This window comes from Arvicanthis niloticus, chromosome 8 (genome assembly GCF_011762505.2).
Source record: "Arvicanthis niloticus isolate mArvNil1 chromosome 8, mArvNil1.pat.X, whole genome shotgun sequence".
In the NCBI taxonomy this organism is placed as follows: Eukaryota; Metazoa; Chordata; class Mammalia; order Rodentia; family Muridae; genus Arvicanthis; species Arvicanthis niloticus.
In genome coordinates, this window is record NC_047665.1 from 67,364,802 (window position 1) to 67,390,716 (window position 25,915).

At 39.2% G+C, this 25,915-nt stretch overlaps 1 protein-coding gene across 2 annotated transcripts in view; it reads left to right on the forward strand.

The window, feature by feature from the left end:
* Window positions 1-1,079: 1,079 nt before the first annotated feature.
* Plxdc2 (plexin domain containing 2) overlaps window positions 1,080-25,915 on the forward strand; it is a 366,505-nt gene continuing 341,669 nt past the window's right edge. For both annotated transcript variants that reach the window (XM_034510583.2, XM_034510585.2), the window contains exon 1: window positions 1,080-2,119. In XM_034510583.2, the coding sequence (XP_034366474.1) occupies window positions 2,008-2,119 (112 nt within the window). In that variant the 5' untranslated portion in view covers window positions 1,080-2,007. The remainder of the gene's footprint in view (window positions 2,120-25,915) is intronic.

The following is a 25,915-nucleotide window of genomic DNA, read 5'->3' on the forward strand; positions in this document are numbered from 1 at the left end:
GGAAAGGCCAGGCAAGAACAGGATAGGTTGAACCCAGAACACTTTCAAATGTGTTAATTTAGTTCTCGTTTTGTCTTCAAGAAAGAGCGATTCAGGCAAGGAGAGAATTAAAAAAATTAAGTTCACTTGGCTAATCTTCATTGCTAGGACCTTGTATGAACTTCAGTATAGAATCTTCCTGATTTGATGCCTGGAGATCTGAGGCTTAAAGCTTAAGTAAATTGCTCCTTGTGGAAAAAAGAAAACTGAAGTACTAGCCAGGCAGTGCTCTGGAGCTTGTACTTCTCACCAAGGATGCTTTGTCTCTTTGCTTTCCTATTTAGCCCCATTAAAAGGTGGTTAACTGTATGCAAAATAAAATGTAAGCGGATGAGAGGCCTGGAAGGGGTTAACGCAGAAGCAGATCCTCAAGCTGAAAAAACAAAAACAAACTAGCAAGCAAAAGCCCTTTAAAGCCCCCATAGGAAATTCAATGGGCTTCCTGTTCCTTTAAACTCTCCCTTTCGCTCCTCCTGACACTTTACTAAACCACGACGGTGGCCTGAGGACCCTGCAGCCCAGAGCCACCTTCCTCTACCCTCGGTGCGGGTCTTGGGTAGGAGGGGTTTTTGATGGGATGGGGGTTGGGATGTCAGTAACCCTTGCGACTCAGGTTTGATTTTTTTCTCCCCACACCCGAACCCTTGCCAGACTAGCCCTCAGCGAGGGGATGAATTGTTATTAACCCTTTAGTGCCTAGGCCAAACCCAGAAGATAGTGGGCGCTCGCTGGGGTCCTCATCTCTCTCCACCCTCAGGCTGGCACCCCAAAGCCCGGGGAGCCTGGTGGGTGCAGGCGCCGTTGGTCCCGCTGCAGAGGTCTTAAGCCGGGTGGGCCGATGGCGTCCGGGCGACTAGGATCTGCCACCGCCCCACGCACCATACTAGTCCTCGGGATCCCCGGGGCGCGTGGGGCCGCAATAGTCCTCTGGCTTCCCCCAGCCAGTCTTCCCCGGCTTCATCTGTGGGAGACTTTTCTGGCGCCCCCCTGAGAAAAGCTCAGCCATTGGACAGGTCGGTGCCGGCTGCTGGTTTCGGGAGGAGGAAGGTGGGAGAAGCCTGGAGGAGAGAGAGGGGGAGGGAGGAGGGCGGAGGGAAGAGAGAGGAGGGTTCCGCGGCAGATCTAGCAAATGGCAAGCCGCCTTCCCTCCCCAAAGTGTAGAGCTAGAGCGCGGGGTAGCGCGCCGGCGCCTCCGCCACCAAACTCCTGGGGCTCCGCGGTGTTCCGAGCCACCTCTTCCCTAACCCGGAGGGGCTCTCTCACCAGGCTGCAGCCTCACTTTTTTCTGATTTTCTTTTTCTTTAAAAAAACACCCCCACCCCTCTTCTGCTCACAGCAGCTGGTCCTTCCCTGGCTCCACTCTCCGGAGCTGCCCATCCCTCCGGCTGCCGGCTGAGGACGCGCGCTCAGCCTTGGGCGAAGCAAAGCAGAAAAACTTGTCGGAGGGGTTTCTCCAGCCTCCACTAACCTCCTTCTCTCGGGAACACCAATCGCCCGCCGGGGCCAGTCCTAAGTCTGGGAAAGTTCCTCCGGTGCTCAGCGCCCTCTTGGATCTGGAACCGCACCGGCGCAGCCAGTGGAATTAGATCTGTTTTGAACCCAGTGGAGCGCGTCGCGGGCGCTCGGAAGTCACGGTCTGTGGGCGTCCGGGTGGCGTTGGCTGCGAGGACCCGGGAGTTTGCGGGCCGGACTGCAAGTGACCTTTCCTCCCCGCACTTGGTTGATTCTGTCTCGGTTGGGGGCTGCGAGGGTGACAAGTTGCGGTGAGAGCTCCCGAAGTTCGGAGAGGGCTGGGCTGTCTCTCCTCTACCCGGAGTGAAATTCTACCGAAACTGTCAGAGGCCTCCGGCTCCCACCTAAGACTCACCCGCAGAGCTCGGCCGTGTCGCCCCATCCCCAGGGATAACCCGGGAGCCCAGGGCCTCAAGAAAGATTCTCTGGGCAAGGGAGGGAGGTCGCGGCAACGGCATGGCGAGGTACCCGAGAGCCGACCTGGCTGCTGCAGGAGTTATGTTACTTTGTCACTTTTTAACAGACCGCTTCCAGTTCGCCCACGGTGAGCCTGGACACCATACTAACGGTAAGAAGTACTTTTCTCGATTGTTTTTTGTGTGTAGCTGAAGATCCTTCCGGTGTCTCGGAATCCCCATCTCCAACTCACATTCACCCAAAGCATCTGCCCTTGGGAAACTTATCCTATTTGTTTGCCTGGGAAACTTGAGTTTCTCAAATGGTGGAAGAGGCTTGCTGGATCAGAAGGTGTTGGAAACCAAGACATCCCTGAAGCTTTGGTGCTTACTCCACCTGGGCGCCAGGGGGTGGTCCTGTCTACCTCAAGTAGCCCAAGGAGGTCCAGATGTGAGAGAGCCAGCAGCTGCGGATACCTCCCTCTCTCTGAATCTTGGTTACATCAGGTTGTTTCCCCTCTGGCTTCTCTTCCCTTGGAGCTCAGAAGCTCTTCTCTGTGCGCCGCGGAAGGAATGGATGCAGGAATGATCTAATGGTAGTCAGAAAAGGCAGGTCGCCCCATGCCAAAAGAAAATGCTTTGTGGCTGCACATCCCTCCTTCTGGCTATCCTCACTAGCTTTCTCAATGTGTGAATGCAGCAGATGAAGCAGGGCTCAGGGATAGAGAAGAGGTGGAGAAGATGGGGACCGGCGTGCCTCTGGTCCCATTGTCCTCTGCCTGTCAGCTTCACAGACAGGCCCCAATGTGCTAACAGTCCCTCAGGGTTCCTTGACACTGTCCCAGTAAGGAGGAGGAGGGCCTCCAGATCTTTGCAATTGGTCACACCCCGTGCCCTGGTGGCCTTTCTGGCTAGATGTGTGGTAGTGAACAGTGCCCTCGCACCGAGTGGGGACTGGCTGATCCAGCTTTCTCCCAAGACCACTCTATCCACTGTGACCCCATAGATTGCTTCCTATTTCTGCCCTTTAGCAAAGAACCGAACAGGCAGGTCAGTGAAACACCTGGGCAGGAATCTGTGAACTCTTGTAAACTCCCAGCGGGAGTCAGAGCAAAGAGCACTTGAAGAGAAAAAGAAAGGAAAACTTCCTGGTTAGGACAATCACTTTTGTTCTGTTTTGCTCAGTACATATCTCTGTTTAATTTAAGAAAGAGTGGTAAATGGTTCCTCAGAAAGTAGGCACATATACCCAATTGTCAACCTTCAAGGAGTCACAGAAAGAAGTCTGGGAGGGACACCTGGGGACTCCAGGGGAGGATAAGTGTTTACATAAACCTTGAATAAAATTTTACCACTTTAAGACACACAGGGTAATCCAAATCCTGCGTTTACCCACAGTGAAAATTTTAAGAAAAAAAGAAGATAGTTTCTTGGTGTTGGAAAGTGTGTGTGTGTGTGTGTGTGTGTGTGTGTGTGTGTGTGTGTGTGTGTGTTTGGGGACCTGGTGAAGGTCCATGAGGACCACAAGATAAAAGCTGAGATTAAAATCCTTGGATTTTTTTTGTCACCCATAGTCATTATCATCAATGAACATAAGTTTTTGGCTCTATATAATTTATATCAGCACACCAACCATATTTCTGTTTATTGGCACATTGCGTTGCTTGAAAAGAAACAGTTTTACTTTCTTCAGAAAGCAGCACTTTAAAAGATGCAGTAGTCATCTCCATAAGCATATTTGGAGTAAATGAATATGCAAAACAATTTTGCAAAAGAGGAAGGGGGATTCATCTTGAGTTGTTTCAAAGCTTCTTTGGTACTGGAAGTAAATAATGTATTTACAGCAAAACTACATAAAAGAGAGGCTAGGAATTTTCATTCTTTTACTACTGAGTATAGAATACACTGACACCCATGTTGAGTTTGCTATTCTAAGGCTTCAACCAGAAAAGGAAAGTCACTGAACTCTAGGAGAGACCAGCTGGTGGAAAGCCTGGCTTACCTGTGTTGATAACATAAGCATGCCAGCATTTAAAACTCATTCACTATTTCTGGTGGAACTCTTAGAAACACTGTGCTCACAGGATTGGGAAGGGGGAATTAACTATTTTATCAATTTTTTAGAGACTTTGCTATAAGCCAAACAACACTCTGCATGAAGTTTTATAAAATTGCCTCGGAATTAAGTGGTTTAAACCTATTGAATATATAACACAGGAAGGTAACACAGACTGGGGAAAAATACCGCTCCATTTTTCATTCTAAGATGACTTATCTGAAAATTAAATATCCATAAAAGAATTCAGAAGGTGAAAGGTGGCATACAGCAATCAGGGTTTTTACGACGGGCATTTTGGCAAAGGGAAAACATCTGATTTCATAACAGATTTGTTTATTGTGCTTTTTACTTCTGTAAAACTGTGGTTGGTTTTATTGCCACCAGAGGGCAGAGAAACCACTAATTTCTTCTGTTCCTGTTTGTAATGTTTTTGTGTTCTAGAGACATGTAGTTCATATTTAATCTGTCATTTACTTGTATTTTCACTGTTTTTTTTCTCTGCTTGGATATTTTTTATGCTTCCTTTCCAGTGGAGTAGGCCAGCTTAGTTGGGAATATTCCTGTTGATGTGGCTGAAGTTTCTGTTAGCCTCAGTATCTACAACAAAAAATTATGACATAGGGATAATCCATGCAAGTGTTTCCTATAAAGCAAGCATGGGTCAGATTATTGGATCTGCAGGTTAATTGTCCTTCTTTAGCAATGACGCATAACTTTTCATAAGATAATTAACATAAAATTGAGAAAGATTTCTTCCATAAAGTTTGGATTGTGGTCTAGAGTTGGATTTTCCTCCTTGAATGCCTGCAAAGAGGCTTATAACTATTATTATATAGTAAACATAGTTTTATCTATTGTAGTCATATATAAGTTGTCCATACATTAAGAAATGAATGTTACTATTTCTCATCCTTGAGAATGAGCCTGAACAAAATTAGAAATGCAAGATGTTGCCAGTTTCTTCTCTGCAAGAATCAAACAGGCCCTGTAGAGATGTAGACAACATGTACTCTTTTATCTTCCTAAATGTTATCTCCTATTGCAGAAGGACTATTTTTAAAGATGAATGAATTGACCCACAACTGTGATCTTGAGATTTTCCACTTGTTTTGAAGACCATGAGCTTAGGGCATTAGCCAATGCTCCACCCCATCACCTTCTGTATTCTTGAATTCTCACCAAATGTTCCCTGAGTGAGGACCACATGTTCCTACTGTCTTGTCATCCTCTTGTTTTTTTTTTTTTTTTTTTTTTTTTTTTTTTTTTGGCTAATTCTATCTCTACCTAAACCCATGCTCTGACTTACTGCTTCCCTTGAAGAACTTTAAGGACTTTGTCTGTTGGTTGTTTGTATTGATCCATCCCTATCATATATTCTATTAGACCAGCTCACTGGTCCCTGCAATCAGGGTCCTTTGTCATCTTTCTGAATCTTGCTGCAGCATGTACCATACAGGAATGTAATAAATACTTGTGGAACTGAGTGGAACAACATATCACTGTAGTTCAGGATGGATTTTTGACCTGAATATGGCTTTGGGAGACTTTTAAGCAATTCTTAAAGTAAGATACTTTCAATCAATAAGGTAGAAATGAATAATTTAATGGAAAAATTAGCTTCAGAGAATAATAATTTAAAAGCAGAGTGTATGATCTAGGTCAGTCCACCAAAGTACCCCAATACTCTGGCAGATGGCTACATGCATTAAGCTTTCTATTTTTATTTTTATTTTTATTGGCCTATTTGTCCATTGAGCAAGTCTTTGATGCCTGGGTTGTCCTGGAACTCACTTTGTAGACCAAGCTGGCCTCAAACTCAGAGATCCTTCTGCCTCTGCTTCCCCAGTGCTGGGAGTAAAGGAGTTCAACCATTACTTGGTATATTTTATTAAAGAAATGTACACACACACACACACACACACACACACACACACACACACTGAAGAGGGCATAGGATCCCATTACAGATGGTTGTGAGCCACCATGTGGTTGCTGGGAATTGAACTCAGGATCTCTGGAAGAGCAGTCAGTGCTCTTAACCACTGAGCCATCTCTACAGCCCCTAGTAATTCTTAATGATACTTATTTGAAACTTATTTGATTATATCTTCTATATCAGGGGTTGTCAGCCTGTGAGTTGTGACTCCTTTTGGGGGTCAAATGACCCTTTCACAGGTGTTGCCTAAGACCTTTGGAAAGCACAGATATTTACATTACTATTCACAACAATGACAACATTACAGTTATGAAGTAGCAACACAAATAATTTTATGGTTGGTGGTCACTGCAACATGAGGAACTGCATTGTGGGGTCATAGCATTAGGAAGGCTGAGAACCACTGGTTTAGACTTATTACTTCTTGCTTATTTGTGGTGTTGGGGACCAAACCCAGGGACTCACACATGCTAGGCAAGTGCTCTTCCCACTCAACTACATCTTCATCCAACTTGTTACCTTTCACACATGGGGCTCCTAAAAGAGTTCAAAGTCCAATTTATGTTCAACTGTCAACAGATATATAGGCTTTCTCGCCTGCTCTTTGTGGGATGAGCTTATCTTGTCTTCATCATATCTTTGTTGTGGTTGGTTCCAGCCGAACGGCACACTGAAATTTGGTCTCCAAGTAAATTGGATTGAAACATGGTAGTGCCTTTAAGAACACTTGGGCTGTTCAGAAGACTAGGGCAGTTTTCCAGGGCAGGCCTAAAGAACAAGATGTTGTAGACCCATGTCCCGGAGTGCTTGCCTCTTCATTGTTTTCTCTTTCTTCTCTGTGCTGTGACACTGCAGGTCAGGCTTGGTAAAAAATACTAAATCCAGGAATGATGACTCTGAGACTAATTATTTATCAAATGCCTAGGCCGTAAGCTTTGGTCTATTCTCTGACGAGCTTGTAACTTATTTAACCCATTGAAACTTTTCTGTATCTACCATGTGGTTAGTTACCTCTCTTCAGTCCAGGCCAGTATCAGGGATTCTGTTACAGATACAGAAAATGGACTAAGACATCTTTTCTCACTTAAAATATCATCTTGTATTTGTTTGGGGAGTCAGAAAGAAGTGAATCTCATCACATTTCCACAGTGCATTCAGTTATGTATATCCTAATCTGCTCTTCAACTTAGTCTTAATCTGATGAATTCCAAACTTTCCTTTTGTTCTGAATACAACCTCCCACTTCCAAATTTAGCTTTAATTATTTCTAGAGTATTCTATTCTAGATGGTCTTTCTTTACTGAGTGCCTTTGTTCTGACCCCATACAGTGATTCTAATCTCCCGGGGAAACCAATAGAGAGTACCAGTCTAGTAAGGGTGCATTCATTAGGACATTTTCCTCCACCACATATAATGTCATGTAATGCCATGCCAAACTAACAGAGAAAAGATGCAAATGTAGAAGGTACCACTTGGTGTTTCTAGACAGTGAAATCCTTTCCAATTCATTCTTTGGGTTATTTCTATTTCCTTCCACTGAATGAAAAAGACAGTAAGTTTTGGAATGATTATCTAGAATTTATGCATTTAAACAGAATCCAAAGGCTAGTTTGAAATTAGCAAAGTATGTTTCAAGCAAACCTAAAATCCAGATTTTACTTCTTCCTCCAGTGGAGGGTAGAGCCAAGCCTCTGTAGCATTTATAGCTCCTCTTTACTCACTAACTTACAGTGGGCTGATGTCACTATGTCTGTTTGTTACTAGCACATGACAGTCTTCTAGGTATATTGTGGTGCAGCTTATGCTGCTGAATCCATATACATCTTTGCCTCATTTTCCCCAAGGCTGAAACTCCATCAATCCAGTAAATGTAATTATTTAGTATGGGCTTTTATTTGTTTGACCTCTTAACCTTTTTGCAAGCATACCTGGACACAACCCCAGCGTTACACGGGCCTTCTTTGGAGTGGCCCTTCTCCATTTTTGCTCTTTCCTTCCATAAACTGAGAAAGATCTCCACACAGATCACATGCATATACTCTACATGCAAAACACTTACACTAAGTTTATGTGAAATGATTTGTGGTATATTGATTCATACTTTTAGTACATATGGGATCCCGATTTTAAAAGATCAGACAAACAAACAAAAACTAATTCTGGCCTTTTGATTAAAAATAATTTCAACCCCCTTAATTATTGTTGATTTCTGTCTTATTAATATGAGCTAATGCATGCTAAATATACACAATTATTTTTAGGAATTCTGCCATTTGGTTTTGCTTCTAAATTCTGCCTTTTCACTACTTAGTTCTTGACTAATAATCACTCTGACTTTTATTTTGTAACAGCGTTTTCGCTGATTTCCAAGAATCAAAAATTGATTGGTAATAAATGCAATATAATTTTTTTTACTTTTGGATATTGTTTGTGATCATTCTGCTGCTAATTTTCTCCTTGGAGGTATATATAATTGTTCATGGCTAGATAATTAGTGTTGCTGTGAGCAGGATGGTCTGTAGGTTCTTGCTTATATTTTTTCCTGCCATAGGCAGGAGTTACTGATCTTTCATGGAGAGCTAGCATTTCCAGATTCCTGTGCCTGTGATGTTCTGCTATAAAAGATCATTCCTGGGATAATCCCCACAAAGCTAATAAACTTCAAAGATAAAGGGAGGAAACTCATAATTATTACTGTGCTCATATCACACAGTTTTATATCTTCAGAATAAGTCTTTGAATCAGATGGGGCAAGGCCATTCTTCTTCTTGCTCTTCAGATTTTCTTGGCTATGCTTATAGATTCCTTGTTGTTTTTTCTGTAGCCACTTATAACATATTATATCAGTGTTTTTAGGTTTTTCTAAATAAAAACTCTTGGAGTTTTGATTGGAATCATGCTAAATTTGGAGTCATATGTTAAAAATTCAAGCTTTAAATAACTGGGAAACCAAGAAGTTTCTTTCCTACAACTACTAACAGAACAAGTGCCAGCATAGCTGATAAGAAATTGTTACCAGTGCCCTCATGGCAGCGACTGTTTTCTGTTGGAAGACTATCCCAAGGTGGAGGGCTGATGCTCTCTCCTGATTATATTATCAAACTCACAACAGTTTCCACATAATTCTTAGAAACCACAGAGAGAAGCATGGGTTAGCTCAAAAGACAACCAAGGAAAGTCCTGGTTGTCTGACTCACGAATTACCCAAAGGAGAGTGAGCTCCAGGCAAATGGGAGTGGGGAAAGATGACATTTCATTTTTACTGTGTTCCTTGAAGATATTTATCTCTGGCCCCATACAGAGTTCCACAGAAAAATTTTCCTACATCTTATTGGAGATTATCATTTTAGACACTGAATGTGGGGTCATATTAAGGCAGTTATTTTATTTGTTCTCTTATTTGTAGATGCTTCTCTTATTTGTTCTCTTATTTGTGGAGATACTTAAAACTATGTATGGATATAGGACCTGAAAGTGATGCTGTCTTGGGGTAAAAGGGACCTAATAGGAGAAGGAAGAGGAGAGAAATCAGAGAACAGTGTGGGTGCTAGTGATCACATTGCACACAAGCATCACAACGATTCCAGTGTTAGGTACAATGTGTAGATATCAATACAAATATTCATCATAGGAAAAACTTATTCTGAGGGGTGGAAAAGTGCCTCAGAGAATAGAGAGCGACCAGAGCTTAGATAAAGTGCATCCATGTAAAAGCAATGGTGAGTGTCTACAACTCCAGTACTGGTTTGCTGTCTGTTAAATACTGAATCAAACTGTAGGATCAGCCAAAGACCCTGTTTCAAAATATAAGGTAGAAAGGGATGTTGACTTCCATCATCTGCATGATAACCCATGGGATGTACAAGCACGTACACATCTATGTATAAGAATATATACCTACACACACATTCCCCCACATGCATACACACATAGAATACACATATACATGCATACAATACAATACACGTAAATGAATGGGTCTCTGAAAAATAAGAAAAAGTCTTTGGATTTGGGGTTCTCCTAATATATTAGTTAATTTCAGTTCTGTAGGAGATTTACATTGAAAAAAAGTAGACATGACACATTGCCCCCATTCTCAAGACAATACATTTATGATTCTGTGTAGTGGCCAACATTTACAATTAAAGGTTCAGACTTCTCCCACATGTCAGTACCACAATGGTTTAAACTCCACTTCCTCCATATTATGACACAGTGAACTGAGTGTGCCAGTAATCAGGAGGAAACGGTCATGCTGGGCAGCTGGTTTTATTTCTTTCTTGTTTTGCCTTCCTTATCTTTTTAACATCGGTTGTTCATTTCAAACAGTTTTTAAAAACAAGCATGATTCAAAGTCCTTCGGCAGATGATAGTCTCATTGTGTGAACATTGCAAGAGAAGTCCACATGGGGAGCCAAAGTTGTGCAATTTCAGTTTTGTCAAGTTGCTTTTTGAAGAGACATTTGTCCAGCAGGCCCAGCCACTAAGAAGCTGATTGGTTTCTAAACTATGTGCTGGGATTTGACTGCCAGTGGCTTGTCTCTGCTCTGAGTCTCAGCTGCTCTTACTTGCTCACTCCAGCACTGAATCTCACCTCCCAAACTGGCTTGCTGTAACCCAGTGCTAGCAGTGGTTTTTCTTGTCACCATTGACCACAGTACCTGACACAAACAACTTCATAAAGGAAGGATTTATAGGATCCAATGATTTCATGGGCTTTAGTGTTTTATGGTAGAGAGGGCAAGGTGGAATGGAGCAGTTCATTTTATTCCAGGCAGGAAGCAGAGAAAGGGGGGATTGTGGCAACCTGCTGGCTCTTCATCTTTTTCCCTTTTATTCCAACTTGGCTTTCCCAGCCATGGGGGCTGGGGCAGCCCACATTCAGGGAGAATTGTAATCATCCAATCCTCTCTGGAAATGCCCTCATAGATACACCCAGATGAGTGCCTCACCTTCCTAGGTGATTCTAAATCTAAACAAGCTAGCAATCAAGATTAGCACGCAGGCCAGACTCATTCTGCAGCTGGAAAGGTCTTTCTAAAGTGCATATGAGGCTGGGTGTTGGAAATCATTTCATGCATAGTTGTTGCAGTTAAACTAATAATATTCTAATACTGCTTTATATTTCCAAATTCATCATTTCCATTCCACTTCCTCAAGCCTTTCACAGTCTTCTAAAATTCTTGTTTTTTTCTTTTGAGATTTTTTTTATTGGATATTTTATTTATTTACATTTCAGATGCCATCCCTTTTTCCCATTTCCCCTCCCTAGAAACCTCCTAGCCCATCCCCCTTCCTCCTTTTTGTTTTTATACCATTGTAATTACATACAAGTATTAAGGTCAGTTCTACCTTGAGGAACTAGCAATACAACAGACAGAAATAGTCAAGGAACAAGCAAGACAATGCTGCGTTCTCTTGAGTAGACTTTCATTCTCTTTTTGGCTTTGACTTCTTTCTCTTTCACTCATTCTTTCTATGTGTGTGTGTGCATGTGTGCATGCATGTGCATGTGCATGTGCATGTGCGTGTGTGGGTGTGTGTGTTTATCAGCTCCAAGTTCAAGATGTAAATTTCACCAGAAAATACTTCCCTTACACATCAACCAATCAGAATCATCCAAACTGCAATTCCTATTCTTGTGCTTGATTATAAACTACAGGAGTTAGATACCATCTAGGACTGACCTCCACTGAATCACTGGTTGCAGAGGCAGGAAGCCTTCTGTGAGAGTCTGGTGAACGATAGAAACTGCCTAGTGTTCACAGGAATGCATTTGGTTAGATTTATCCCTCAGGCAGATTTTTGTTTGTATCTTATTTTTTCCTACAGGTTGTAGGCAATTTTCTTAGTCACAGTTTCTAGAACAGGATAACTTGGCTTTAAATATCAATACCCGAAGTGTAAAATACAAATCAGAAGTTGGACATGAGAAATTGGAAAATATATTTGTAAGGAGTTAAGCCTTCACCTAGTCTACAGCTATACCACCGCATACATACCTGATGTCATCTGATCTTGGATGCTAAGCAGGGTCGGGCTGGGTTAGTACTTGGATGGAATGACATCATTCATAAGGGTGGGTTTAGAATGTTTTTAAAAATAAAAGTGGGTTTAGGAATGATGTAATCACAGAAGTCAGGAAGAAGGACAAGATGTCTAGTTTAACCATTTTTTTAAATTTTTTAAATGTAGTTTTCAATTTCTGAGCTTTATAAATTTGAGCATTTATAAGGTCACAAAACATTTTAAAGGTCACAAAATGACACGATTTTAATTTTTTTGTAATGATGTACCTCTCTCTGAGCCATACGGAATTTGTATAACCATCTTTCTAGGTGTCTAAAAGAGGTGTCTAAGTCCTGGGAAATATTCCTCATAACGAGATCTTTCAGATGTTTTTAGATCTAAGCTATTGGCTGCCTTTCAAACTCACTTGTTCTCAGCCACTGTCAAGAAGATCTCTAGAACTGCACTCAGGGACTGAAACTTACTCCTTCAGGGTGTTTAGTGGGAGCCCCTTGTTCCTGTGAGATCAGCTGAGGTAAGCCTCCTGCTCCGAGCCTCTCATTTCTGATATCCCCTGCTAGTGCTCTTGCTCACCCTTGACTTTGTTTTTCTTGGGATGTTCTTCAAAGATCTTACCATCCTACACACTAATCTCGTGCTGCAAACATCTGATATTTTTTATCTGTGCGGTATCTCTTCTCTGTTTTTCTGAACATAGAACTCTCCCAATGTATGCGAATGTCCTCTAGCTGACTCTGTTCTGAACTATGAATATAGTGTTGTTGTTTTTTTTCCCCAGAGTGATCAGCATGTGTCTTACACTTCACTGTTTACTAAACCTTATGTGTTATGGTTTGGATCATAAATGTCTTCAAAAAAGATTGTCATTGGAACCTTGGTTTTTCACTGATGAGTCTGTTGGGAGAAAGTACAATCTTTGCATCGAAGCCTAGTTAGAAGATGAAATAGTTAAGGGCAAGTAGATTAGTCCCTTGGTTCCTTGATTTCTTTCTGTTTGCTTCCTGGTTACCAGATAGTGAACAGGTTACCCTGCGAGCTTTCTACAGTGATGTATTGTGTTGGCCCATAGAGAAGTGGGGCTAAGCAACTGCATAAGGAAACCTCTAAAATCATGAGCCAGAATCCAGGTTTTCTCCTTGAAGTTTGTTTTCAAATATTTCGTCATATTAAAGGAACGAATACTAACACACACATACTCTGAAAAATGCATTTGTTGCCCTCAGGTATTACTGCACTGGGAAGGGAGAGTTCCAAATCTACAGACAATCTTACATTTCCCAGTATTGTAAATCAACAAATTCCAGTTTTGAGGTGTTATTGTCTTCCCATACGATAAATTCTGATTAATATATCAAAGTTTCCAGTTCTATTGCTCTTAATATAATTAATTGATTCTCCTTCCACTAATTTACAAGTTTGTGTGCATAGGAATCCCGTTTTATTTACTTTTTAGAATTTAATTTGAATTCTTGACACTTTGTGGGTGAATGAAAGGCAATCTATTTGTCAGTGTAAGGTCATTGGTTAGAGCATAATCCCAGTGACTATTTTACATAATTTCAATCTCAAACATGTAACATTCATCATTTGCCTTCTTACTTTGTATATTAAATTATCTTATCCATCTTAATATGTACTTAATTTGATGTCTTTTTCATTTTTTGCTCTGCAATCAAATCACTGTTATATTTTTGCTACAGGTATAAATGTTGGAAGCACTAAAAGCCATTGAGAAAGAACCAGCTAACTGTTCAATGAAAAATATAGTGTTCTTTTTGGTAGTCTTTCAGTCTATATGCTTATATAAGAAGGAAGAGAGAAGAAAACCAGACAATTATTGCTCTATATATGGTGCTGATTTATTTTCTTTATTTTTATATCATTCTTTATATTTCCAAGATCACTTACATTTTAATAAAATAAAAATTATATAATTGAATTTTAGACATATTAGCTAGCAATAATAGGTTCTCAATATAAAACTCATCAACTTAATAATTAGATTTTGCTTTTTATAAATTCATTGACTCATTACTCCATTTATTCAAAAATTAACAAATAGTTTTTTTTTTAAAAAATAATAGATGGAAGAATAAGTTGACATACTTAGTAGAATCTGAATAGGCTGTTGTAGAGTGTTTGCAAGCTTTTATAGTTTTGTGTTCAAAGAACCATGCGTTAATGAATTTAGTTGCCATGGTTGTGCTGTTTGGAAGTGGTGAGATGCTTATAGTAGAATTTAGTGGGAAGTCTTTTGATCACTGGGAATGAGGTCTCCGTTTTCCTTTTATCATGGGCCAAGAGGTGAGTGTTGTTCCCTTCGTATGCATTCTCACTATTACTATCATATCTTAAAGGCAATAAATCTGCCTGACCATAGACATACAACAGCAACAACTACTACAATAAGAAGCCTTTCACCTTTATAATTTGAATATTTCACGCATTTTTTATGAAAGAAAGCTTACTAACACAAAAACTTAGCTATTTATGTTGTATTCTTTAGAAATGACAGACTTCCATATGTTAGAATTTACAGGAGATACATAATCTAATTATGACATTTTTGTGGTATTATATGATATTCCTCCATAAAGTTCAATTTGCCTAATTTTCATATTAGTTCCTCTTTTCTCCATCTGTATAATTCAGTTTAAACTGTTATTATCAATTCAACTTAATTTTATATTTTCAATAAACAAAAATATATATTATTTGAAATTTGCAATAAATGTCATCTATAAGGAAGATGGGCTTCCATTTTGTGTAAAAGATGCCTAAGAAAGTAACTTAAAAGGGAAAGATGTTATCAACACAACAGTAAAGGTTTTCTACTTTGCTCACTGGGGCTTGTAGTAAGGGGGAAATGCCATGGCAGGAAGCATGGGGTTGCCTAAAGCTTAATGCCTCATAAATGGCGTACAGGAACCAGAGTAAGACAGATAGAAATATGTGGGGTATGTCACCAGTGACCTACTTTTTCTAAGTGAGTCTACTTCCTAAATTTTCTACTACATTCTGATAGAGATAGCATTATATTCTATCCATGGCTAAGCTCATTGAAAAAAAAATACAAATAGTTGTGATTGAGTTACCTGCCAGTGCCATACTTCTTACCATTACTAGAGACTAGCTTTCAGCCCATGGGCTTATAAGGAAACTCTCAAATCAACATCATAAGAATGTCTATAAAATGAATATAGTTTCAGAAGCCTGGCAGCATAAGTATACAGGACTAATCCACTTAGTCAGCCATGACCTTCTGAAGTGACAAGGTCTAAGGCACAGATGACCAGAACTTACATGGTAAGAAAAACTCTTATGGATAATATCACTCCATTATTTTGTTTACTAAAATGATGCTTTGGCACTAGTTAGATTTCCTCAACATCTATATTTTGTCATTTACTGACTAGTGACATTGGGCAAAAATATGAACACTCAGAACCTCAATTTCATTATTTCTAAAACAAAAAATAAAACCACTAGTCTGTTTTAATAGAAATGGCTATATCTTAACTAAATATGTACTCCTCTGAAGGTTTATTTAGTGTCTTGATTACTTTTCTACCAAGGCACTTGGTCATAAAAAAGAAAGTGTTTATTGAGCTTATATTTTCAGATGGCTAGAGTCCATGATAGAGCAACAGAGCATGGTATCCTGAACATCTGAGAGTTAACATCTTTATCTGTAAATAGGAGACAGAGAGAAGGCACACTGTGAATAGCTGCAGGTTTTGGAAACTTCAAAGCCAGCCCCTAGTGACATACCTCCTCCAACAAGGTCTAATCCTTCCCAAACAGTTCCAGCTACATGGGACCAAGTAGTGAATCACAAGAGCTTATGTGGCCATTCTCATTCAAACCATCATAGTTAGGTTTCCTTAGGGAAAAATTATTTGAATTAGTATGTCCTGAAAATCTAGCATACAGCATGTAGGAAAGACCACGTTATGGAACTTTATCCAGAATGATGAACAGTGAAGAGAATTTTATTATTAACAATTAAATATTAATCATCACTCTCTCCAAGATTCATATGGCCAGAGATAAAGCCATGTTACATTAAATTTAGCATTATTCATGTACACTGACACTGGTGGAGGATAAAGGAAACCTTAGACCAATCGCAAGTGTTCATGGACAGGTGCATACTGAATTCTATGCAACATGATGCACTCCAGCAGGCTCTGATTTGTATGGTTGAGTCCTGGCATGCAAAGCGTTTCTGTTATTTACACCCTTCCCCTTACCCAGTGAGCCTAGGGTAAGATTTGAGTTTGAAGATCATTGTCCCTATAAAATATCCCAATAGAACAATCAAGTAACTTATTAATGTTTTTGTTTATTAACAAATTCATATTGTATAAACTGATACAAGGCTCCTGGAAACTGTCTCCTTCTATTACCATCAGCTGAGTACACAACAAAATTCTGCTGGGTTATCTACTATGAAGCAAGAAAATGACGTTTCCACCTTATTCATAAACTTGCTTCAGGGATAAATGCACTGCCTTAGAGACTAAAATTCTGTGGGTGACAAGTGAACATTTTTGGATAACAATGCTTTCTGAATACATACAGATACAACATGCTACCTATGTCTTAGTGAGCTCATCTGAAAAGAATGCCATGCCAGAGACCCTAAGATTCCATTGAGTAATGGAAGTCAAGACATGCAAAAATAAAAATGAATCCAAGTCTGATAGTCCAATTTCTTATTTACCTGTTTCCCAGACCAGTGTAAAATCCTTCATATTTAAGGTGAGTCAAGCAAGCCCCTTACATGTAAGTAGCACAGTAAGGTCTGTTCATAAAGTTGAAAGCTATGAGGAAACTCTTGCTCAACTCCAATGAGGATGTGTCCTACACCAGCTTCTCAGCAGCCCTTAATTGTAGAGAGCCTTTTGTTTGAATTTTAGTAATGTAAGGGTGAAAATGTAAGTGTTGGGACTGAAGAAAATGGCTCAGTTGGAGGACCAAAGTTTGATTCCCAAAACTCACATGGTGGCTCCAGTCTTGGGGGGATCTGATGACATTTTCTGTCCCTCTTGGGCAAAAGGAACACCTGTAGTGCACAGATATTCATGTCTATAAACACACCCATAAACATAAAAGAATAGAAAGGTGATAGAGAAAATGTATCACATGGACACACAGTGGTCGCTTATGTTCTTCCTGTTTGAAAGCTTTAGATAAACCTTATAATAAATTATTGTAATAAAGAGGTGGATAGTATAAAGATCCAACTGACAGAGAAATAAAACCCTGGGCAAGGTTTCTGTTTTTATGAAGAATTGTGGGAAGTCACTAACGGCCGTGTTTTGAGACTGGGGGAGTGTATATCATATCTCTATGAGAGTGTAAATGTGTTTGTATGTGTGTAGGGAAGAAGATCTGTTAAGACATCAGAAAATGGACACTGGGGAATCAGGGGGAAGAGTTTGGGGAACTTCCATTGAGGAAGAGGGGTGCCTGGGTCTGGTTTAGAAGAGTGAGTGAAATTGAACAGTGAAGAAATAGTAAAAAATCCTTCAGGACATCAGAGAACACAGTGTACACTGTGTAGAAAAATGCCATTGCTTTGGGGGACCAGTGAAGAGTTTGTAGGGCAGAGAGCTAGTGTCTGGTAAGGTAGGATGTTGTACTTGCCTGATGTTGAAAACTGTCCTGAATGTGACTGCTAAACCGTGGCACAATTTTTTGTTGAGTGACAGCTCTGAATGGGCCATAGTAGGGAAGCAGTGAGGAGAGAGGACTTGGAGACAGTTACAGACTTTTACATTGTGAAGGTGGAACATATTGACCAAGGCTCAGATGAGGGTATTCACCTAGCCCACATGTGGTTTCAGCGCTAGGCAATGACTACACCTCAGACTTAAGAACTCAGATACTTATAGTACTGACATACCACTGGAGCTACCAACAATCCCAGGGCCAGCTCAGCAGTAGAGATCATTGAAATCATGAATCACAGTCACAATGCATTATGCGTAGCAGAGACCAGATGCAAACAGGAATAGACAGTGGGTAGCAGAGAAGTTGAAGTCCAAGAAAAATGGTCTTGGAGAGGTCGTCTGAGGAAGGAATCCAGGAACAAGAAGACAGTGATCTGGAGGACTCAGATTTGTAGGAAGAAACTCAGAGTTCCTGGGCAGACAAAAAAAGTGCTCATTCCTTTGGCAAAGATGGAGCAGTCCTGGAGGGAGGGAAGGGGCAAGCGGTGCCAGGCCACGGGAGAGTACACGAGGAAGAATTTGTTCAGCTTTTTGGAAACATCCATCAGAAAATAATTATGGACAAGTGAGGGGAGGGGGACATAAAGAATTGGGGGTTTTGAGCCTGTCCATAGCTTCTGGGGAGGCAGCCTGTTGAGGGGAGTCAGCCTGGGGCAGGCAGCTGTGCTCCAAGCACAGGAAACAGGGTTCCGACTGCTGTATTGAACATAACCGCAGCACTCCCCAAATGCAACTTGACTTCAAGATCTTTGATTGTGAATACCGAGAACAGGCATGACAGATAACAGGAATTTAATTAAGACTTAGATAGTATCAAGTTTGATGTAACCCGAAGTCATTCAATACAGGAAATCTCTTAAGTATAACAGAGTTTATTGGAAAGAGTATTTTCAGAGGGGGCTGTGGGAAAAATAGGTGAACTCTGGATTTTATCAGTTAACTCTGGCCTACATAGTGGCTGGGTCATAATGGAGAAGGTATGGAAGGATTTGACAAAGGATATGGAAGATCATTTCTTCACTCTGAAGTTCCCCCTCCTTCCAGACAGAAATGCAGTAGTCACTTCAAGAATTCAAACTGTAATATGAAGGTGATGCTTTTCTTCGCTGGTCAATTATATTTACTCTTACTACTTTTTACAATTAATTATTTTACGACAGTTGTGAAGATGGATTTTTTTAGTGAATGACATATTGTTACATAGTAGGAAAACAGAAAATGTGGAAAAATCATTTTTAAGTTTCTAAAGCTCAGGGAATCTCAGCATCAGGAAAATAATCTTTAGTGAAACTTTAGAAGTCTTTCTCACTAAGAAATGATAGCATTTACAAAGGAGTTACTGTTCCCATCTAGGTGAGCTGCAGTTTTTGTCAACAATCATTTTATGAAATTTTCTGAGGACTGAAAGGACAGATTGTCACCCTTTGTAATGTGCTACCCAGGAATACATTCCAGAGTAGCTTGAAGTTTAAAAAACAAGAAAAGACTCAAGGTTATGCAAGTTTCAGATTAAAAGCTAAAGTAACAGTTAAAACCACTAACCCTTTTTCATCTGGAGGCTCTTTGCCAGGAGTATAAGATAGTTTTCTTTCAAAACTAGGGGTCATTGCTCAGTGTTCTCTGTCAATGAGTGTGTGCGCTTATGGTGTGAGTATGGCCGGTGAGAGGGTGGGTGGGTGTCTGTGTGTGTCTGTGTGAGTGGGTACCTGCCTGTATCAGTGTGTGTGTGTGTGTGTGTGTGTGTGTGTGTGTGTGTGTGTGTTTGGGGTGTATGTGGGTGTGTGCATGTGTGTATTGGGGTGTACAAAAAGGAATAAGTTGAAAAGAAAGTAAAGTTAAAAATAACAAGGTGCAGACCAGGTTCTGAAGATTTCATATTTATGGATATACCATAAGGTGGTTACATCTGTTTTCATAAATCATTGGCGCTAATTCAGTTGTCTAAATCTTCGAAAAGATGAAAACAACACCATGCAGTATTATTGAGGGCAATATTAATTTTCATAAAACATGCAAAAGTGTTACCAGAGTTTATAAATGTGCCTTGGTTTAGAGTGATCCTTCAGCTTGTAGCTGGACTTGCTGGGTCATTTATCATTGTTTGTCTAAGTAAGCTTTTTATCACATGCTTCCATATAAACCAGAAACTCAAGCCTCTTCTCTCTATTTAGTTCACTTCTTAGACCATCCATGCTTAACCTGGTTGGAAAAAAAAGTTTTGCTAGCATAAAACCATTTACTCTCTCATTGACATTTTGGTTAAAACTTTGGTTAACTTTTAATTTAGTTAATTGATACAATTTTTTCTCATTAAAGTGCCCAGGAGCTAAACCTTAACTTGTCTTTTAAAATCAATTTTTTACTGTTTTATTTTTCTTTAACAAAAAGTGAATAAAAATCGCAAATGTTTGTAATATTTCTGTTTGTTCACTTTACATCCCACTCACTGGTCCCCTCCCAGTCACATCTCCCATAATTCTTTTCCCATTCCCCCTTCTCTCTCCTTTGAGTGGGTTGGGGCCTCCTGGGTATCCCCCTATCCTGGTGTATCAAGTCTAGGCGAGGCTGGGTGCAGGCCAGACAAAGCAGCCCAGCTAGAAGAACATATCCTACATATAGGCAACAGCTTTTGGTTTAGCCTTAGTTCCAGTCATTCAGGAACCATATGAAGACCAAGCTGCATGTCTACTACAAATCTTCAAAGAGGCCCAGGTCCATCCTGTGTATGTGCTTCAGTTGGTGGTTCAGTCTCTGAGAGCCCCAAGGGTCCAGGTTAGTTACTCTGTTGGTCTTCCTGTGGAGTTCTTGTCCCCTTCAGGGCCCTTAATTCTGTATTTTTTTCACTTCAGTTATGTAGTGCTTCCACCTGTATTACTAAATACATTTGAAATTTGCAATCTTTTTATTTAGTTTGTAATTTGTTTATTTAATCACCAGTGAAATGAAGTTTTAATTCCAAACTTTCTAGAGATATTGAAGAATATTCAAAACAATAAGCCAAGGTGAACTTGAGTCAAATAGTTTAGAAATTCACAGACCAGAAATATGTGGGGACAGAATAATGGGGTGTTTTTATCTTTGGTTATTGCTGTTGCTGTGTTATTTGTATATATAATGTATAAAGAGGTTTATTGTGATTGAGGATGATTTTAGATAACATCTTGCTTGATTTCATTCATGAAATACAATTTTTTGTTGTTTGAAATTTCCCACTTGTTGATCACTCAGAAAGTTTCCGATTTACAGTGTATTAGATTTTTAAAAATTTTTGGTTAGAAACATCAGCCTGTATGCTTAACATTACTCTACATATGAATCCATAATCTTACCAGTTGGGCCACATAAGCTTTAAGTTGATTGGCCTGTCCAAGATTATAGAAACAGCTTGGACACTGGCATCTAACAAATAATTGAAATATGTGAATTTACTTTCTTGATATGTTTTAAACAGTAATTTTGAGAACTTTTTTCTAACCTTTTGCATTTATTTATATAAATACGTATTATTTAGGTAGGTCAAGTTTGAAAACACACACACACATACACACATACACACATACACACATACACACACACTTACATGCACACAGTCTTTGAATGTATGAAACATGAGTTGATTATTGAAGACAGAGGAGAAAAAGCCACCTCTGCTCTCAAGGTAATCAAGAAGTTGAGGTAGCGTGGCTGAAAGTTTAATGCCTGCGGGGTCTACTAAAGGAGTTCAAGGCCAGCCTTCATAAACTTAGCAAAATCTCATCTTAAAAAGGTGTGTAAGCAGCAGAGCATGTAGCTCAGACACCTAGGATTGAGTCCCTAGTACCACGACCACAAATACATGTATATATATTGAACATAGATATCTTAATATGTTATATTATCTCTGCATACTAACAAATTATTTTATACATATATTTTATATATTAGCTTAAAATTCACATAGGTGTTCTCGTGGTGGCTGAGAAGAGAAAGAAAAGCAGGAAGGGACGGATGGGATTCCTAACACATTCATTAAAAGGACGCCCTTGGTAAGCTGCCTTACCTTTGTAAGGCTCCAAAGTACCAAAGTTTCTGCAACTGTTGGGCCAACTCTTCAGCAAATTACATTTGGGGGATTGAAAAATCAAACCATAGTGATTTTTAAATTTAGTTGTTTCCTTTGTAACTTCAATTTCCATTGCAGCTAGGATGGATAGAAAAATGAAATAACATAACAAAATAAAACAAAGAAAGAATGAAAAAACCTTAAGGCTCTAAAATCATCAAAAGCCTCATTTGTGCTAGAGATTCACTTAGCTCTTAAACATTTAATTCACATCATGTGTATACTGCGTTTAATACTAGCAATATTTCTCTTAACTTGTCATTTCTTTTTGGAAATTGCATATAAAGTTGTATACAATTAGAGCTTTCTCAAACAGTTATACTTAATGTATGCCTAATTGAATTGATTTTTATGTTCATTTTCATAATTGGTAACTGAAGATAAATAATTATATGATGTAATTGCTGTTCAGATAACCTATTGGCTGATTAGAAAAGTGACAACTAATATAAATTTAATTGTGGAGATGACCAGTGGATTCTGATGACTCTTTATGGTACAAGTATCAGCTGTAGCTTCTCGTAAACAAGGCTTAAAATGTGCTACCATACATACAAACAAAGAAGAAGGATTTGGGTCAGCTCATGGAAGTCTAAAATAAGAGGGCCATGACTGCTTTCTAGCCTTGAGTTACCACCTCAGTGATCTTGGGAAAACTGCTTCCTCTCACTTTTCCTGACTCTCTTAAATTGCATGATATTGTGCCGCTTGCAATATAGTTATGAGATCTGGAATAAGAAATATTAAAGAATCTGACTTATATCATTGGACAACCTGAGTGGTGGTAGCAGTAGTTTGTTGTTAAACAGACATTCCAGCTGCTGATCATGTACTTCAGTGCAATGATGTGTGTGTGTGTGTGTGTGTGTGTGTGTGTGTGTGTGTGTGTGTGTGTTTACACTTTTGCCATGAGTGAAGCTCTACTATGTATTGTTTTATTTCAGAGCGTATAAAAGTTGACCCTAATGTTCACCTTCTTTATTTATTGTATAAAAGCCATTTAGATATTAAAAAAATACAAATTTCATAAAGATTTAATAGTCAAGGTAGAGGGATTTTTAAATCACTTCTTGATATGGATAAATAAACACATACACGAGAGAGAGAGAGAGAGAGAGAGAGAGAGAGAGAGAGAGAGAGAGAGAGAGAGAGAGAAATAGACACATTACTACCCTAAACTAAACTTGAACTACATTCTTGCCTACGTTTGCCATGAACGTAAGTGACATAGCTCTCGACTCTCCTCTCCTTTACTCATGCATTGACACCTTCAAATCTGTCAAAGAAAATCAGGGATGGCACAGGTTTGAGGTTGATGCCTAGTAAATGTATGATATGGTGAAATGTTAAAAATAGCACATGACAAATATGTTAATATTAAAAAGAAATGATGAACTTGATTGCAGAAAAAGAAATTGTCATTAATTGAAAACTCAAATGTTTACTCGAAAGGCCAATATGTGGGTCATCATAAAAGCTTAAGTTTTCAGAGCTGAAGATTTAGAAGATATCTGGTTCAAATTATGTAGTCAACCTAGGAGGGTTATAGGTCTTTGTGGAGAGCTGTTGCTTGTGGTAAAGGCTTGATCAGGGCCAGGGTGCTCTTTATCATACTCCTGTTTTATTAAATGCATAAGATTTCTAAATGTATTCACAGTTCTTAGTCAGACCGCCTCAAATAGCAGTTTTAATAACAAAAATGTAGTGGAGACATAGTTCCTTAACTGTCCACCACTATGCCTTATGCCTTGAGCAATGCAATATCAATTTTATTCCTAATTCATGGGAAGTTCTACTCCATAACAGACCTTCTAAATTATATGGCATCACAATTATTGAAAATAAATTATTACAAGAGGAGAGCTAGAAACTTTAACTGTACTACTATATGTTATGTATCTATGGTATTGCATGATTGGAAAAATTTGATAATGTGTGAGTATAATTGGTATATACTGGCATTTTATTGTGGATAAGCATTGAGTATTACTGATTGGATATGAACTCTTCATGTCATTTCCTTCATTAAAGAACAGATTATGACAGGGAAACATGTCAGAAAGCACTTTCATTAATAACACCATGAGTACTACCACCAACAGAGTTCTAGAAACCTTCCCAAAATCTTTATGCAGAAATTTTTTTTTCTTTTTTTTAGCTTACTAGAAAGGTATTGATCTGTATTATCCTTTACCCACTGCAATGTAAAAAAATTGTAGGGCAGGCAAGATGACTCAGCAGGTAAAAGCTGTTTCACACAAACCTAATGACCTGAGTTAGATCCTTGGACCCTAAGGTGGAAGGAGAGGATTGATTTCAACCCAAATTAGAGATTGTCTACAAACCCTAGTCCAGTAAGAATCTCTTATCTTTCCTGGGCAGAGTAAACTTGAAGTTGACTAAATCCATTGAGTATTTCAAAGAAGGCTGGAAATCAAAACTTGTGGCCAGGCTTTCCTTCATAGGCTCATCCATTTTGATTATTATATGCTAGTTTTTTCTTTGCATTCTCTGTGTCTCATTTAATCTAAAATGAGACATTTTAGATTAAAATGTCTCATTTATGACTGCATTTCATTACGGTTGAAAACTATTACATTACAAATGTCAGAAAACCAACAATTTGTAAGTTCTGTTATGTTTTTATTTATTTCAGTACCTCTGTTCTGGAATCCTTTATGTCATAAGTGAAGAAGCATAGAGTTTTTGATGAGAAATTTTGATTCTTAGTGGAGAAAATAGTTAATGTCATAATTTATTTTGTAAGTTTGTTTTGGAACTGATGTCTGTGTTCCCTGTGGGTAGCTGGTTCCTAACAAATTTATTCAAAGTTACTATATAAAGAGCAGAATTAAAAATGTGTGCTTCATGGTTGGCAGCCAGTGTTTGTGAATGGCTGGTTAGAATTATATAATAGCTCCTGTCTTCCTCTAACTTATTCAGAATAACTACTAACTGCCAGATATTATAGAGAAGAATTTCCTTCCAGAGGCTATAGGGAAGCCGAGGTTATTTTAATGTGGTTTGAGGCCCTAGAGAAAATCATTTATAGACAGAATTTATCTGCAATTTCATCACTAGAGTTGCTAAAGGATCATGAGTTCAAGGCCTCCCTGATTATCTATACACTATTTCAAAACCAACCAAACAAACAAATAAATTGATTAATATGAGTATAATTAATGACATTAATTATATGAATTGTGAGTATAATTAATGTCATTAATTATATTCACAATTCATAGAATTTTGAACATTAGAAGAAAGAAATAGCCCTCTATTTGTTTCTTGCCAACATTTGTAAAATCTTATTGTACAGATATATCTGACATTGGTTGCCTTGGTTACTTTTTTGTTAGAAGTGTTAGGTAATTGCTAGACCAGAGCACACGTTCTTTTCTAGGAACAACATAGATCTACATAGTGGTTTCCATGGCGAGTCCTTTTCTCTAGATGTGTTGGCCAGATCATTAACTTTCTTCCATGCTTTCCTGTATGTAGAGAAAGGCCCTTGCACCCATTTTGTTAAGTTATAGTATTGTATCAGACACAATAATTTCACAGGTGTTCAGAGAAGTGACAAAAAAATGAATGTTACAACTTCAGGGAAGCAGTTATGGTGACTTCTCAAAGGAAATGGTAAGCTAGGCTGTGCAGAGTGGGAACAATTCAGTGCACTCGGAGGGTACAGTACAATGCCAAAACTGTCACCAAAGAACACCAGGTGTTCATTAGGATCTAAGGGACATAGTCTTTTGCATGTCAGCCAGCCTTAGGGAGGTTACTTGTGAAAGCTTTCAAGTCAGTTTATTTTTTTCTTCAAAATATCTTGCCGTGCCAAAAATTTGCAAATAGTACCAGATTTTATGAGTCAAACTTCTCACTTCTTGCCTGGTGTAGTCATGGCAACCACCCTGAAAGGTAAATATCAGTCTGATTCTTGTGTGGGGAGGTGAGTCATTCTGATCTAGTAGTAGCAGGGAAGCTATATTTAGAGAACATATCATTAATCATCCCTAGTTATTCTCTCTTGTCTTGATATTTTTAATATAGAAGATAAGACAACAGTAGAAAATGAGTTTCAATCAGCTTTATGTCATGGC